This window comes from Ochotona princeps, chromosome 3 (genome assembly GCF_030435755.1).
Source record: "Ochotona princeps isolate mOchPri1 chromosome 3, mOchPri1.hap1, whole genome shotgun sequence".
NCBI lineage: Eukaryota > Metazoa > Chordata > Mammalia > Lagomorpha > Ochotonidae > Ochotona > Ochotona princeps.
In genome coordinates, this window is record NC_080834.1 from 89,774,454 (window position 1) to 89,789,590 (window position 15,137).

The 15,137-nt window shown below is 49.2% G+C and overlaps 1 protein-coding gene across 1 annotated transcript in view; it reads right to left on the reverse strand.

Moving 5' to 3' along the window:
- SLC12A8 (solute carrier family 12 member 8) overlaps positions 1 to 15,137 on the reverse strand; it is a 155,737-nt gene that overhangs the window by 107,843 nt on the left and 32,757 nt on the right. Inside the window, exon 4 of the mRNA XM_058662009.1 lies at positions 11,820 to 12,051. Within this exon, the coding sequence (XP_058517992.1) occupies positions 11,820 to 12,051 (232 nt within the window). The remainder of the gene's footprint in view (positions 1 to 11,819; positions 12,052 to 15,137) is intronic.

Here is a 15,137-nt window from a genome sequence, read left to right on the forward strand (position 1 = left end):
CAGAGCAACAAGGAAAGACAGACACACATAGAGACTATCTTTCATCTGCTGGTTCACTCTCCAAATGGCCACAATAGGCAGGAGCTTCTGGATCTGCCACATGGCGTATAAACCCAAGCACTTGGGCCATCTCCACTGCTTTCCTCGGTGCATTTACAGGGAGCTGGATGCTAAGAAGAGCACCTGGGTTTCGAACTGGTGACTGTATGGGATGCTACAGGTAACAGTTTTACTCTCTGTCACAATGCTGGCCCACGTTGTTGTTACTTTTAACACTGCTCTGAAGTCAGACTGGCAAAGAATTATCCATTAAATTTGGAGGGTGGACAAATGTTTGGATCTCTGTATTACCTTCCAAGTATTTGAAATATTTCCTCAGTACATTTTTTTTTAAAAAGATACACTTATTTATGTTTGAAAGGCAGATTTACACAGAGAAGGTCAAATAGTGAAAAAAAATTGTTGCATCTGCTGGTTTACTCCCCCAGTGGCCAGAGTGGTCACAGCTGAGTTAAGTCAACCCGAAGCCAGGAGCCAGGAGCTTCTTCTGGGTCTCCCATGCAGGTGCAGAGTCCCAAGGCTTTGGGCTGTCCTCCACTGCTTTCCCAGGCCACAAGCAGGGAGCTGGATGGGAAGTGGGGCAGTCAGGACTTGAACTGGCACCCATACAGGACGCCAGTGTGTTGCAGGTGGAGGGCTGCTGGTTTCCTCTTGTCCTTCCTGATGAGAAAACTAGGATTCAAGATGGCTAAATGATGCTCTGGACCACATCTTGTCCTTGTGTGAGTCCACGGCCTCTTTCAGGCAGCAGCAGGAAGCTGTCCCGTGCTCTGCGGGACAGAGAACTGCACGAGTGAAAGCGGAGCTATTGCCACGGTTCAAGGAGCAGACTCACTTCACAGGAGAGGAACATTCTGGAAGGCACAGGGCTAGAGACACAACTCCATGAGGCAGACAGGGAAAGACTCTGAAGCTCAATGACAGAAAGCCTCATGGGATTTGGTCCTCAAGCAACAGAAACCGCGGAAGAATGACTTAGGTCAGGGCCAGTGTTACAGAACAGCCACCTGTGATGCTGGCAACCCAGATGGGCAAGTCCACACCCAACCCAACTCCCTGTTAATGAATCGGGAAAGCAGCAGATAATGGCCCAATTACTTGGACCCCTGCACCCACATAGAAGACCGGGATGAAGCTTCTGGCTTTAGTACGGACATTTGGGGAGTAAGCCAGCAGATGGAAGGTTTTTTTTTTTTTTTTAATTCTTTTTTTCATAATTCCTTCGGATCAGGGATTTTTCCTTCTCCCCATCACTACTTTCCCCTGTAACAATAGCATAGTCCTTCAACAACAGTTAAAAATCCATCAATCTACTATTTGAGTGTATCATGACATTACAGATAGAGCAACAGTGAAAGCCCAGCATCTTATTGTCGAGATGTGTTTCTTTAAATAAAAAAGATTTATTTAATTTTATTGGAAAGTCAGATGTACACAGAGGAGGAGAGACAGAGAGGAAGATCTTCCATTGCTGATTCACTCCCCAAATCACTGCAACGGCCAGAGCTGAGCCGATCTGAAGCCAGGAGCCAGGAACTTGTTCCAGGTCTCCCACAGGGATGCAGGGTCCCAAGACTTTGGGCCGTCCTTGACTGCTTTCCCAGGCCACAAGCAGGGAGCAGGATGGGAAGCAGGGCTGCTGGGATTAGAACCGGTGCCCATATGGGATCCTGATGCATGCAAGGCAAGGACTTTAGCCACAAGGCTACCGTGCCGGGCCCATATTTAACAGTTTCATTGGGACTCTATCTTTGGAAGACCTAAGTCTGCCTTTCAAATAAATAAAACAAATATTCAAACCTGTAAGCTTAAGTGAAAACACAGAAGAGAAAGCAAAGGGGAAAAGACTGTCTGTGGGGCAGGCATTTGGCAATTGTTGAGACACTGCCTGGCTTGCCTGCATCCCGTTACCACAGTGCCTGGTTTGAGTCCCAGGTCCTCTGCTTCCAATCCAGTTTCCTACTAATGCAAACCCTGGGAGGTGGAGGGTGATGGCTCAAGTATGTTGACACCCATACTGGAGATATGGGCTGAGTGCCAGGTTCTTGACTTCAACCCTGCCTCAGCCCAGCTGTGTGACACAGCTGGGGAGTGAACCACCAGGTAAAAGGTCCCTTAGTCTTTCAAATGGAATGAAAATAAAAACATGTTTTAAAAAAAGGAAATTGTCTAAGACAAAATTGAAAATCTCAGATTAAAAGTGCCTGGGCCAAAGCCTTGGGCCCCTGCATCCATGTGGGAGACTTGGAAGAAGCTCATGGCTTCGGATTGGCTCAGCTCTGACCTTTGCGGCCACTTGGGAAGTGAACCAGCAGATGAAAGAGCTTCTTCTCTATCTCTCTTCCTCTCTGTATATCTGATTTTTCCAATAAAAAATAGAGTTTTTAAAAAAAGAAAAGAAAAAAGAAAATGCCTGGGCTAATGAATAGAAACTCTCACTAGGAAGTTTTGGAATACTATTGGTGAAGGGAAGGTACTACGTACAGTGAGAAGAGAGAGGCTACCAACAGGGACCCGGAGTCAGGACAGCCCCTTGCTCTGCCTGTTGCTGCCTGCTAGAAGACAAAGCAATGGCACCTGCAAAATGCCAGGGGGAGACTGTGTGTTAGTTAGGCACTGAGATCCCCTGCTAATCACAGGAGGAAAAGAACATGCTGTGCCACAGAGGAGGAGCAGGAATCCGAACCACACGAGGCAAGTGCCAGCCAAGCCCTGGAGGCGGCAGGCAGAGGAGAGCCAACCTCTGGAGAGAAAAAACATGCCGGAGTGGCACAGCAGGGAGCACCAGCCAGTGTGTGCAAGGCCTGGGGGCAGTGTGTAGGATGGCACAGAGAGCCTAGAGAGGAACACGAATCCAAGTGATGCTTTGGATGGTGCACACATTCCCACGGAGGGGGACATGACTCTGTCCGCAGCCCCGGGCTGCACGCCTGAGCAGCAGTAGTCTTGCTGCTGCTAACCTTCAGTAGGGGGATTAAGCTGCTGACTGTAAAGTAAACTGAAAGGAATGTCATTGCAGTAAGAGACAAATAAGAGAGGACAGAGGAGGGAGGGTGGAAAGCAGTATTTTTTGTTCTTAAAACTGTATAGATAAGATGTCTGAAATCTATTTATTTTAAATAAGATCAGAACAATGATGATGTGTAGTGGGCAGGGTTGGTCTGTGAAAGCCCACATCCATGTTCTCACTCCAGGGACCTGCGGATGTCCCCATTTGTGCCAGTGGACGTCAGTTAAGGATTTGGGGTAAGATTAGCCTGGGAGGTCCACATCCTACCTACTTCTAAGGATAGGCGGAGCTTGTAAGCTACACACAGAGAAGGCCGTGGAGAAGTCCACATGCAGAGACAGCACAGGGTGATGTGGCCACCGCAGGAGACGGGAGGATTCTCCCAGGGGCCTTTGGCGGGGGCATGGCCTGGCTGCTCGTGATCCCACACCTCTGGGTCTCTTTCTCCTCCTCCTCTGTAAATCTGCCTTTCCAGTTAAGATAAACGTTATCTTTTTTTTTTTTTAAGTAGATTCCAGCTTATGCACAAGATGTTGACATCCACATCGGTGCTAACAGCAATGAACAGGAAAACATTTAACTGCTCACCCATAAATCTTTGGCATTTAAAATCTGTAATATGGAATGATGTACAGACAGCGGAGGAAGTGCACACTCCGTCACTCTGTGTGTGTGTGTGTTAGGAGGGGGTCGGGCAGCGTTGGGACGGGATGGACAGGGAGTGGCGACACTGCTCCCTGCGACATTGTCATGAGAACTGTGCCACATGTGTTCTGGTATGTGATCCTGTGCTTGGAACTTCCAGGGAGGAGCCAGGGAAGGCATGTCCCAAGTTCCCTTTGGGAGTAGGCAAGTTCAGAGAGGTATCAATGTCATTTTTCGTTAAAAAAAAAATGTGTTAAAGAATATTTTCTCTCCCATATAAAACCAAAGAAATAAGTACAATTTAAGCGTATTTAAAAAAAAAAAAAAAAACTTTTTTTTTTAAATTTAGAGCTTATAATTTGGACTGGCATGGTAGCATAGCCGGCTAATCCTCCTACCTTAGGAACTGGCATTATATATAGCTGCCAATTCTTGTCCTGGTTGCCGTGCTTCCAATTCAGCTTACTTATTTACAGCCTGGGAAGGTGGGGGAGGATGACCCAAGTGCTTAGGCCTCTGTATCCACATGGAAGACGCAGAAGAAATTCCTGGTTTCGGACCAGTCCAGCTCCAGTCACTGCAGCCATTTGGAGAATGAACCAGCAGATGGAAGATCTCTCTCTCTTTAACTCTGACTTCCAAGTAAAAATAAATGTTCAAAACAACAACAACAACATATAATTTCTGTGGCTTCAGAATGTGCCTGTCAATCCTTTTCCACTTTTCCATTCAAAAGGAGGATGGCCCTCTGTCTGAAGGAGACCACGTGCCAGAATCCGGAAGGCACTCACCAGTCAGCTCTCCAACCCTGGCAGGCTGCCAGCGGCCCGCAGCACCTGCCCACCTCTGCTTGGCCCTCAGCCAAGCCGCTCCAGCTCCCTGGTCACAGGTAAGCAGGCTTTATTCCAAAGTCATGTGTGATCATATCAACCTCCCTCTGGGGATACTGCTGGGAGGAGAAACCTTACCTTTATATCATGTGTCTTAGGATTGCTTGGACTTTTTATAGTTAAGGGAGAGGAAAAAAGGCTGAAATTGTGCTTAAAACCTGGGGGGCCAGCATTATGACACAGCCAGTTAAATTGCCACATGCAATACCAACATCAGATATGAGCACTTGTTCAAGTCCTGGCTATTACCCCTGCTGATTCAACTTTCAGCTAACATGCCCAGGACAGTTGCAGGTGGAGGATGACCTGAGTGCTTGGGCCTTGGTACTCACATGGGAGGCACAGATGCAGCTGCTTGGGGAGTAAATCGATGGATGAAGGTGCCCTCTGAGTGAGTGAGTGAGAGAGGCAGGGGTGTCCTTCCATCTCTGTCTCTGCCTTTAAAATAAATAAATCTTGGGCCCGGCGGTGTGGCCTAGCGGCTAAAGTCCTCACCCTTAACACGCCGGGATCCCATATGGATGCCGGTTTTAATCCCGGCAGCTCCACTTCCCATCCAGCTCCCTGCTTGTGCCCTGGGAAAGCAGTTGAGGACGGCCCAAAGCCTTGAGTTCCTGCACCCGCGTGGGAGACCTGGAGGAGGTTCCAGGTTCCCAGCTTCGGATCGGCACAGCACCGGCCGTTGCAGCTCACTTGGGGAGTGAATCATCGGAGGGAAGATCTTCCTCTCTGTCTCTCCTCCTCTATGTATATCCACCTTTCCAATAAAAATAAATAAATCTTTAAAAAAAAAATTTTAAAATTGGGGTGGGGGAACAGCACACAGTGTAGCTGTGTGAGCCAATCCTCCGCCTGCTGGTGCTGGCATCTCCTAGGGTTGCTGATTCATGTCCCAACTATTCCATTTCCTGATCCAGCTCCCTGCTTAAGGTCTGGGGAAGTTGCAAAGGATGCTTCAAGTCCTTGGCCTCTGCACTCTTGGGGTACACCTGGAAGAAGCTCCTGGCTCTCAGCTTTAGACAGGTCCACTTGGGGAGTAAACCAACTGATGGAGGCTCTCCCTCTCTGTAACTCTTTTTTTTAAAAAATTTTATTTTGAATTTTTGAATTTTATGGTACAATTTTGTAGAGTCTGGGATTCTCTCCTCAAAAATCCCACCCTCCGCACAGACTTTCCACATGTTGCTGCAATAGTATAGCCCTTCACAAGACGTCATGATTCCATCAGTCTGTTATTTAGATGTGCCCTGACACTGCTGGTACAATGTCAGACAGTCCAGTATCCTATTGTCTACACATTTCCAACAGCTTCATTGGGAGTCCACATTTGTTTTGGAAGCAGGGATGCATATTGCACTGCAATCGCACATCTGGATATGGTAGTCTCTCTGTAACTCTTGCTTTCCAAGTAAAATGAATAAATCTTTAAAAAGCTAAACTTTTTTTTCTGATTTTTACAACAGCGCTAGTGAAGCAGAACAACATGACTTTGGGTTCAGCAATGAGTTTTTTTTTTTTTTAAAGATTTTATTATTATTGGAAAGCCGGATATACAGAGAGGAGGAGAGACAGAGAGGAAGATCTTCCGTCCAATGATTCACTCCCCAAGTGAGCCGCAACGGGCCGGTGCTGCGCCGATCCGATGCCGGGAACCTGGAACCTCTTCCAGGTCTCCCATGTGGGTGCAGGGTCCCAAAAGCCTTGGGCCATCCTCAACTGCTTTCCCAGGCCACAAGCAGGGAGCTGGATGGGAAGTGGAGCTGCTGGGATTAGAACCGGCGCCCATATGGGATCCCGGGGCGTTCAAGACGAGGACTTTAGCTGCTAGGCCACGCCGCCGGGCCCCAGCAATGAGTTTTTGAATACAACACTCAAAGCATTACCCGTTGACAAGTTACATCTCATGAGGATGAAAAACTTGGCGGAATGTGTGGCAGCATTGTGATGTAGCAAGTTAAACTGTTGCCTGCAGTGTTAGCACCCCCTATAGGTGCTGGTTCAAGTCCTAACTATACCACTTCTCATCTAGCTCCTTGCAAATACACCTGGGAAATCCCTGGAGGGTGGCCCAAGTGTTCGCCTCCTGCACCCACATGGAAGAGCCTGGTGAAACTCCAGGTCCCTCATTTCACCCTGGCCCAGCCCCCGTGGTCACTTGGGGAGTAAATCAACTCAGGGAAGATTCTCTCTCTCTCCCCTTGCTCTCCTTCTGTTTCTAACTGCCTTTAAAAGAAATAAAGGACATCTTTAACAAAACCACTTCCACTGGGGTAGGCACTGGCTTTGTGATTAAGATGTCAGTTAGGGGCCGGGCACAGTAGCCTAGTGGCTAAAGTCCTCTCCTTCCATGCGCAAGGAACCCATAATGGGTGCCGCTTTTAATCCCGGCAGCTCCACTTCCCATCCAGCTCCCTGCTTGTGGCCTGGGAGAGCAGTCGAGGATGGCCCAAGTCCTGGGACACTGCACCCACGTGGGAGACTCAGAGGAGGCTCCAGGCTCCTGGCTTCAGATTGGCTCAGCTCTGGCTATTGTGGCCACGTGGAAGTTAATCATTGGACAGAAGATCTCATCTCTGTCTCTCTTCCTTCTCTTCCTTCTCTCTGTATATCTGACTTTCCAATAAAAATAAATCTAAAAAAAACAAGGCCCACACTCCACATTGGAGTGTCTGGGTTCCCCATCTACCTCTGCTCCTGCCTGACTTCCTGCTATACAGACCCTGGGAAGCAGAAGTGACAACTCAGGTACTTGGGCCTGGGAAAGCATTAGAGTATGGCCCAAAGCCTGGGGACCTGCACCCACATGGGGAACCTGGAGGAAGCTCTTGGCTTCAAATCGGCTCAGCTCTGGCCACTGTGGTCACTTGTGGGGAGTGAACCAGCAGATGGAAGATATCTCTCTTCTCTGTAAATCTGACTTTCCAAAAAAATGAATGTTTAAAAAAAGAGAGAATGAAAAGACAAGAAAAGACAAGGAAATGCTCGATAGAAGGTTTGACTCTAGAACACAGGAAGAACTCCTAAACTTCAACTGAAAGGACACAGGTGCAGGCATCTGCTGCAGCAGCCAGGATACCCACACACCAGGCTGCAGCGCACACGTTTGCTTCTTGATTTGGCTCTGGTGCCTGACTTTCTGCTAATGCAGTTCCTGGGAGCCAGTGGTGATGGGCCACATAGGTGAGTCCCTGCTGCCCTGGGACAGAACTGAACTCCTTGTGCCCAGCTTTGGTCTGACTCATTATTAGCAGGCATGTGGGGATTGAACCAACTGAAGACAGGGGTGTGTGTGTGTGTGTGTGTGTGTGTCTTTCAAAGAAATCAAACAGGAAACAATCCAATCAAAAAAGGGCAAAAGGTCTAGACAGACCTCTGCAGAGTTAACAGACATGGCAAACGAGCAGACATAAAGTGGCTCAGCGTCACACATCGCCAGGGAACTGTCAATTAGCACAGCCATGAGACTCTGTTGCACATGTATCAGAATCACTACAACGAATTCTTCAAAAGCCAACAAGGAGGTAGAGCATCAAGAATCCCCCTCCGTGCTGCTGGGAGGGCAAAGCAGGACAGCCTTTCTAGAAGCCGGTTAGGCGGCTTTCTACCAAGCACACGGTGCCTGCCCCTGAGACCCAGGAACCAGGCTGCTGGGTACTGACCCAAGTGAGCAGAGAAGGGTTGCTCAGAATAGCCCGAGCACAGGGGTGTTTATCCTTAAGGGCAGTGAATGGACACCCCAACAACAGAACAGCAAACAGTGACACTATCAGCTACAAAAGACACAGAAGAACCTCAAACGCATGTTCCTTGCTGCGTTAGTTGGAAGAGACAGCCGCTGTAGAACTCCACCTGCATACCGTCCTGAAAAGGACATGCCATGAAGACAGCACAGCGACCAGGAGCTGTCAGCACATAAGGCAGCAGGGATCAGCAGGTGGACTGCTCAGAGGCTGCCACGATGGATACAGGGCATCACACACAGGAACTCACAGAACACAACATTGAAATGAACCCTAAAGTGACAAACATCTGTTTTGATAATACTGCATTTATCAATGCACCCCATCAGGAAAGGGGGTTCCTAACACATGAACTTGGGGAGGCGTGTGGTGAGAAGCGGTGTACAGTACCTCCGTGCTATCCAAGGAACCTAAACCCGCTCTAGAAACCATGCTATTCATGCTTTCAAAAGCAACACTAGCAAATCAAGACCAAAGCAGGGAGAAGCTCACCTAGCCTCCCAGAACTTCAGCAGAAACTTCAGCACAATGGCTGCTACCACATAGGCACACTTCTTTCCAGTCATTTTTTTTTTCCAAACATCTAGGTCTGTCGCCTTTCCTAAGAGATGCTGTCACGCCGCTAAACCCGTTCTGAAGGCCGGCAGTCTGATTCCATGTGGATTTGTCCCCGCAAGGGAAGGCACCCATATAAACCATCGGTGATACCAAAAACAGATCTTGGAGGGGCCTGTTGCTATGGTAATGATTGCAAATACATTTCATTTCACACTACACCCTGCTAATGTGCTGACCAGAAGGAAGCCAAAATATTTGGAGTAACTCAAGAGGAGCAGCCAAGGAAACTTCTAAGAGCACAAAAGGAAAATATACCAGCCTGGCACAGATTCAGGGAAAGCCAGGAGCATCTGCCAGCAGTGTAAGCACCTAGGCCCTTTCAGTAACCGCATCCACAGGGGGAGGGAGGGGTGGGTGCCCAGGAATCTGCAGAGGACTCACTCCTTCACGAACAGTTCAAGGCCAAAAGCAATTTCCCCTCCCCCTTGCCTCCTAGTATGTGAGTTGTCTCTACAGAGCTAGGGGTATGCTCCAGTTAGCAAGCTGTAAGGCCCAGGCTGCAGGTGACCAGTGTGGGAACCAAGGTGGCCCTTAATGTAGCAGTGGGTGCTAGGGGCTCCTGCACAGCATTTGGCCTCTCAGAGCCAACTCTTCTGGGGGTCCTGGGAGAAGCTTCAAGATGGCAGACAGTAGGGGACATTTTCCAACAGAAGAATTATAACATGTGAGGTGATCAGGCCTGACCAGCAGGTGCCAACTGCATTCTGGCCTTTCCACAAACAACATTGTTACACAAGAACACACATCAGGGCATTGGGGCATCGCAGGTGAAGCCACCACCTGTAATGCTGGTATCCCATATGGACAGTGGTTTGAGTCCCAGCTGCTCTACTTCTGATCCAACTCCCTGCTTACACACCTGGGAAAGTAGCAGAGGATGGCCCAAGTGCTTGAGTCCCTGCCCCTCAAGGTGGGAGACCCAGATGGGAGTTCTTGATTTGTGGCTGTTGCAACCGTTTGGAGAATGAACCAGCTGTAATTCATCCTTTCAAATAATATAAATATAAATATAAACACATCAAGAGCAGTCTCAAAGGGGAAGAGTAGAGTTGTTAAGACCAACAGGCATTGTGGAGTGTGAGCACAGGCCTACCCTCACCTCAAAGAACAGCTCAGCTTTGGAAGCAGAGGGTTCCAGTCTCACGGCCTAGCTGCCACGCATTTCCACGCAGTGGCACCTCAGCTTCTCTATCTGTGAAGTGGGTGTGATTGTCCCACCTCATGAGGTTTTGCTAAGGACTGTAGAAGAGCTAAGGCCCAGCATAGGACCTGGCACACAGTGAGGGCTGTCGCGTGTGGTTACTGTCACCACTATCCCATCTGTGGAGGGCACCATCTGTAGGGTAGCATTTTTGATTTTTGGATATTTTTTAACACAGTTGGTGACCCCTTTTCCCTATCCAGGTTCCCGTGTGGATGCCTGGTCATGGTCACTACCCAGAGTTCCTGATGTATGAAATATCAGGCATTTGCCTCATTTTCATAGCACCCCAGAATAGCTCTGTACTCCAGAAAACAGCCAAGACTTCCAAGGGCACACCACCAGACTAGAGAACTACAAAGTTAGGGACACCCTGGGTGACAGCCCCTCACACAGCGCATAGCATCCAGGGTCAGGGTTGCTGGGAGGATTATTAAACAATGATTGATCACACATACATGTCCCCATTCCCAAAAGGTACAAAGCTACACCTAGCTGTTTACTAAGTGTAGCTAATGGATTAATATTTTTAGTTGGAGGGAAATACTTTAGTACAGAAAATTAGCACCAAACAGGTCTGTCCCCATTTTCCAGAAATGGCAATTGTTAACATTTGTTAGAATACACCAAGTCTTTAGAAGAGAAAGAGGGGAAGTAAAAAGCAACCATGACAGGTTAAGTCGATTTTCTTCCCTGCTCCTAGAATGCTTTCTTGCCCATTTTCGCACTCACTGTTATGAATGTGATCTTTATCCATCTGGATGTACTTTTCCCTTGTTTCATCTAAATGCTCTGGGTTTCAGCTCCCTGCTAAAGGCCTCAGACAGGAGCACGTAACGGCCCAAGTTCCTGGACTCCTGCCCCCACATTGGAGACCCAGGAGAAGCTCCTGGCTTCAGACCGACCTAGCTCTGCTGTTGTAGCCATTTGAGGAGTGAAGCAGCAGATGGAAGCTCTCTATCTCACCTTCTCTCTGTAACTCTACCTGTCAAATAAACAAAAACTTTAAAAAGGGGGAGGGAGGGGATAGCTGGCACAACACCTCAACTGGTTAATCCTCTCCCTTAAAGGGAGCTGGGATCCGTTACAGGTTTGTGTCCCAGCTGCTTCACTTCCCATCTAGTTCCCTGCTTGTGACCTGGGAAAGCAACTGAGGATAGCCAAAACCCTTGGGACCCTACACCTGCATGGGAGACCTGGAAGAAGCTCCTGGCTCCTTGCTTCAGATCAGCTCAGCTCTGGCCATTACAGCCACTTGGGGAGTGAACCAATGGAATGAAGATTGTTGTCTCTGTCTTTCCTTTTCTCTGTAAATCTGCCTTTCTGATAAAAATAAATGAATCTTTTTAAAAAATCTTAAAAGACAAATGGAAGCAAAAACATCTGGAAAAAATAAATATTCTAGGCTTCACTTTAAGCAGAAAGAAAATAAAAGGAAATACGGTGAACGTGCTAAGCAAAAACATCTTGGTGAAGCTGGGGTACAGAAAGTGCCTGTGGAGTTATCCCCACGAACCAGCCAGGCACCTGATCAGGAGCAGCACACACGGACGGCAGGCAGAGCCACCGGGGAGAGGGGTGCAGCCGGCGAGCTCACAATCATCTACCGGCCCAGCAGATGCACCAGGCCATAGCCTCGACTGCCAAAGGCTTACCTGGGTCCAGGTGGCTGAAAGAGCCCACCACAAAGTCCAGCGTGGACACGGCCAGCAGGAGCAGCAGCAGCAGCTGGAGGCGGATGATCCACTTGACACCTGCCAGGTTAATCCCCAGCAAGGCCAGGAGCACAGCCACCGAAATACCTCTCACGGCCCAGATGTTCCTGAGGCCCAGCAAATCCGAGATGGATTCAGCAAAGCCAGTGATGTACATGGCACCTGCAACACACTGACAGGGGATTCCAGGTAGGAAGGGCTGGCCAGAAAGCAGAGTCCCAGGAACCCAACCGCACCCCCCAGCCCAGCATCTGGGGACCAGCCAGCAGGGAACATGACTCATGCCCCATTTCTGCCCCGCTATATCTACCGTCAGATCCAAGCCCACAGAGCTGACTTCCAGCAGTAGCTCAGGAGAAAACATTGTGGAAGCAAATATACAGGCTTCTGGGCCAAAAGGGTCTTTGGAATTTTTGTTTTGCATCACTCAGACACCAAACACAGAACTAAAACACACAAAGGTTCCACTAGCCACAGAGCCACAGCAGGGTACCACAACAAACCACAGGACTGGGACTGGCGCTGTGGCAAAGCAGGGGAAGCTGCTGCTTGCAGTGCTGGAATACCAAATGGACTCTGGTTTGTCCTTTTGATTCAGTTCCCTGTTGATGCACCTGGGAAAGAAGGTGGAGGCTGGCCCAAGGGCTATCTGGAAGAAGCTCCTGGTTCTTGGCTGCTGCCTGACTCAGCGCCAGGCACTGCAGCCCTTTGGAAAGTGAACCAACAGATGGAAGAAGGAGGAGAAAGATGGCAGATCTTTTCATGTCATGGGCAATAAGACTTCCTACGTGAATGTACTTAGCTTGATTACCACTACGAATGAGGTATAGTCCATGTCCCAGGCTTAAGGACCTCACAGGAATGGACAAATCTACTCCTACTGGAGATGCATATAACTTCCACCTAACAGAATAGATAATCTGAAAGATGAGTTGGTTGCAATGCAAGACATGAACTTCCATCTAACCTAGCAATCTTATCTTCACATGTGTCTGTTAAGTTGCCCAGCCATGAACACATGGATTTCACCTCCATCCCACACAGGGTCCACACCTATGGACTCAACTCCTCTGTACTTTCTTTTTTTTTTAAAAAAAGATTTATTCATTTTATTACAGCCAGATATACACAGAGGAGGAGAGACAGAGAGGAAGATCTTCTGTCCAATGATTCACTCCCCAGGTGAGCCGCAACGGGCCGGTTCTGTGCTGATCCAAAGCCGGGAACCAGGAACCTCTTCCGGGTCTCCCACGCGGGTGCAGTGTCCCAATGCACTGGGCCGTCCTCAACTGCTTTCCCAGGCCACAAGCAGGGAGCTGGATGGGAAGTGGAGCTTCCGGGATTAGAACCAGCGCCCATATGGGATCCCGGGGCTTTCAAGGCAAGGACTTTAGCTGCTAGGCCACGCCGCCGGGCCCTCCTCTGTACTATCTTACTGATTCCCTCAGTAACTCATGACTTACAAAGGCTTTGCTCTGCTTCTCCACATGCTTGAGAGCCATGATTTTATCTTTTTGTGGAATATCTCAAAGACGATTTCAAATAAACCACTGAACATAACACCAGCCCCACCTTGCATCACTCCTCAGCCTCTGCCCCTCCACTCCCAGGTTCCTTTCTGCCCTGTCCCCCCACTCTCGTCACCACAGCCCCCATCTAGCCATTCTCCCAGGAGACACATTCTGCTGGGGTCCCATCTAACTTCCTCCATTTCCATAAATTCTTTCCTATCCTCCTTTTGAAAACAAATGTGCTGTCCCCAGCCTGTGCCATACTACATCAGCTGGTCTTATACACCACTATGATTTCACACACATAAGCCTGTCTCTATCTCCACTCCCCAAAAATGCAAACATCTTTAGAAAAAAAAAAAGAGCCATTTTATGAGGTAGCCTAAATAGGGCTGGCCCATGGACTCACCAGTGTGCATGCAATCTGGCATTAGGAGAGGTTCTGATGGAGGAGCTTGGGAAACTCCTCTGTCGGGACACAGTCCTTGCAGGTGAGCACAAGAACCATGATAGGGAGCAGCCCAGACCAGGCCAAGAAATGGTGCCCACTGGCATATATTTGGCTCAGGGCGGGGGAAACACCAGCTGGACCAGTTCATATCATCCTCTGGCGAATACAAACACCAGAATGGAGTGTGGGTTGGGCCAGGTTGGGTCACAACACAAGCCAGTTCACATAAGGTCCAAGTCTGGGGGGCTGGCTGGGCTGGGCTAGGCTGTAGCCCCGATGAGTGTGACTGGAATTGGCGGTGGGCTGGGCCTGACACGCTGCAGCACCCACTGGCAAATGCTAAGATGAGGCAGGCCGTGCTAGCCTGGGCCACAGCACTAAACCAGCACACATGAGACCCATGGGAAGAGCGGGATAAAATCGGTAGGGGGGCTGCATGGGGTTCCCTTGCTGGACTACCACTCCCACAGGTGAGCGTGAGAGTTGGGATGGGAGCAGACTGAGCCAGGCAGAGCTACAGCACCTATTGACCTCATGTGAGCTTCCCAGGCTGGGTCAACTGTTCATACTGGTGCATGCATAAATCAGAGTGGGTATGAGTTGGATGGACTTTACTGCAGCATGAGCTGGCAGATGCTGACACAGGCTGCAACACAAGCCAGTTCAGAACTGGCAAATTCTGTCAAGTCAAACTGCAGAATCACCTGGAAAATACAAGATCCGGGAATGGGAGCGGGCCCAGTAGGGAAGCAGTGGGCACCTCCCTCTTGGGTTGCCACTCCGACTGGTGAACATGAGAACCAGGACTGGGACAGGTAAGACTAGACAGAGTGGCACCTGCTGGCATATGTGTAGGATGGAGAGTGGGGCTGGTCATGTCAAACTAGGCTTCAATGCCAATTGACAAGTTTGAGAGCTGAAGGAGATGTGGCACAGACTGGACTAGTCTGCTGTGCATATTGGCAGGCACGGGAACCAGGACAGGGGACAGGCCTGGTGGAGGTTACTGTGGGTCTCTCTGACTAGCAACAGCTCCCATTGGTTTGCATGAGGGGCGAGTGTATGGAGGGCAGAATTGGGCTGGGCTGCAACACCCATTGGTTTGTGTAGAAGACAGGGCTGGGGACAGAACTGCACAGCAATTGCAACCACCAGTATGTGTGTAAGCTGACTGGGGAGACAGACTGTGTTTGACAGACTGTATTGGCAAGCACAAGAATCAGGTCTGAGGTCACCTCAGATGAAGTTTATTTGGGGATCCCTCCAACTGAACTGCTGGACTCAGAACTCCAACCA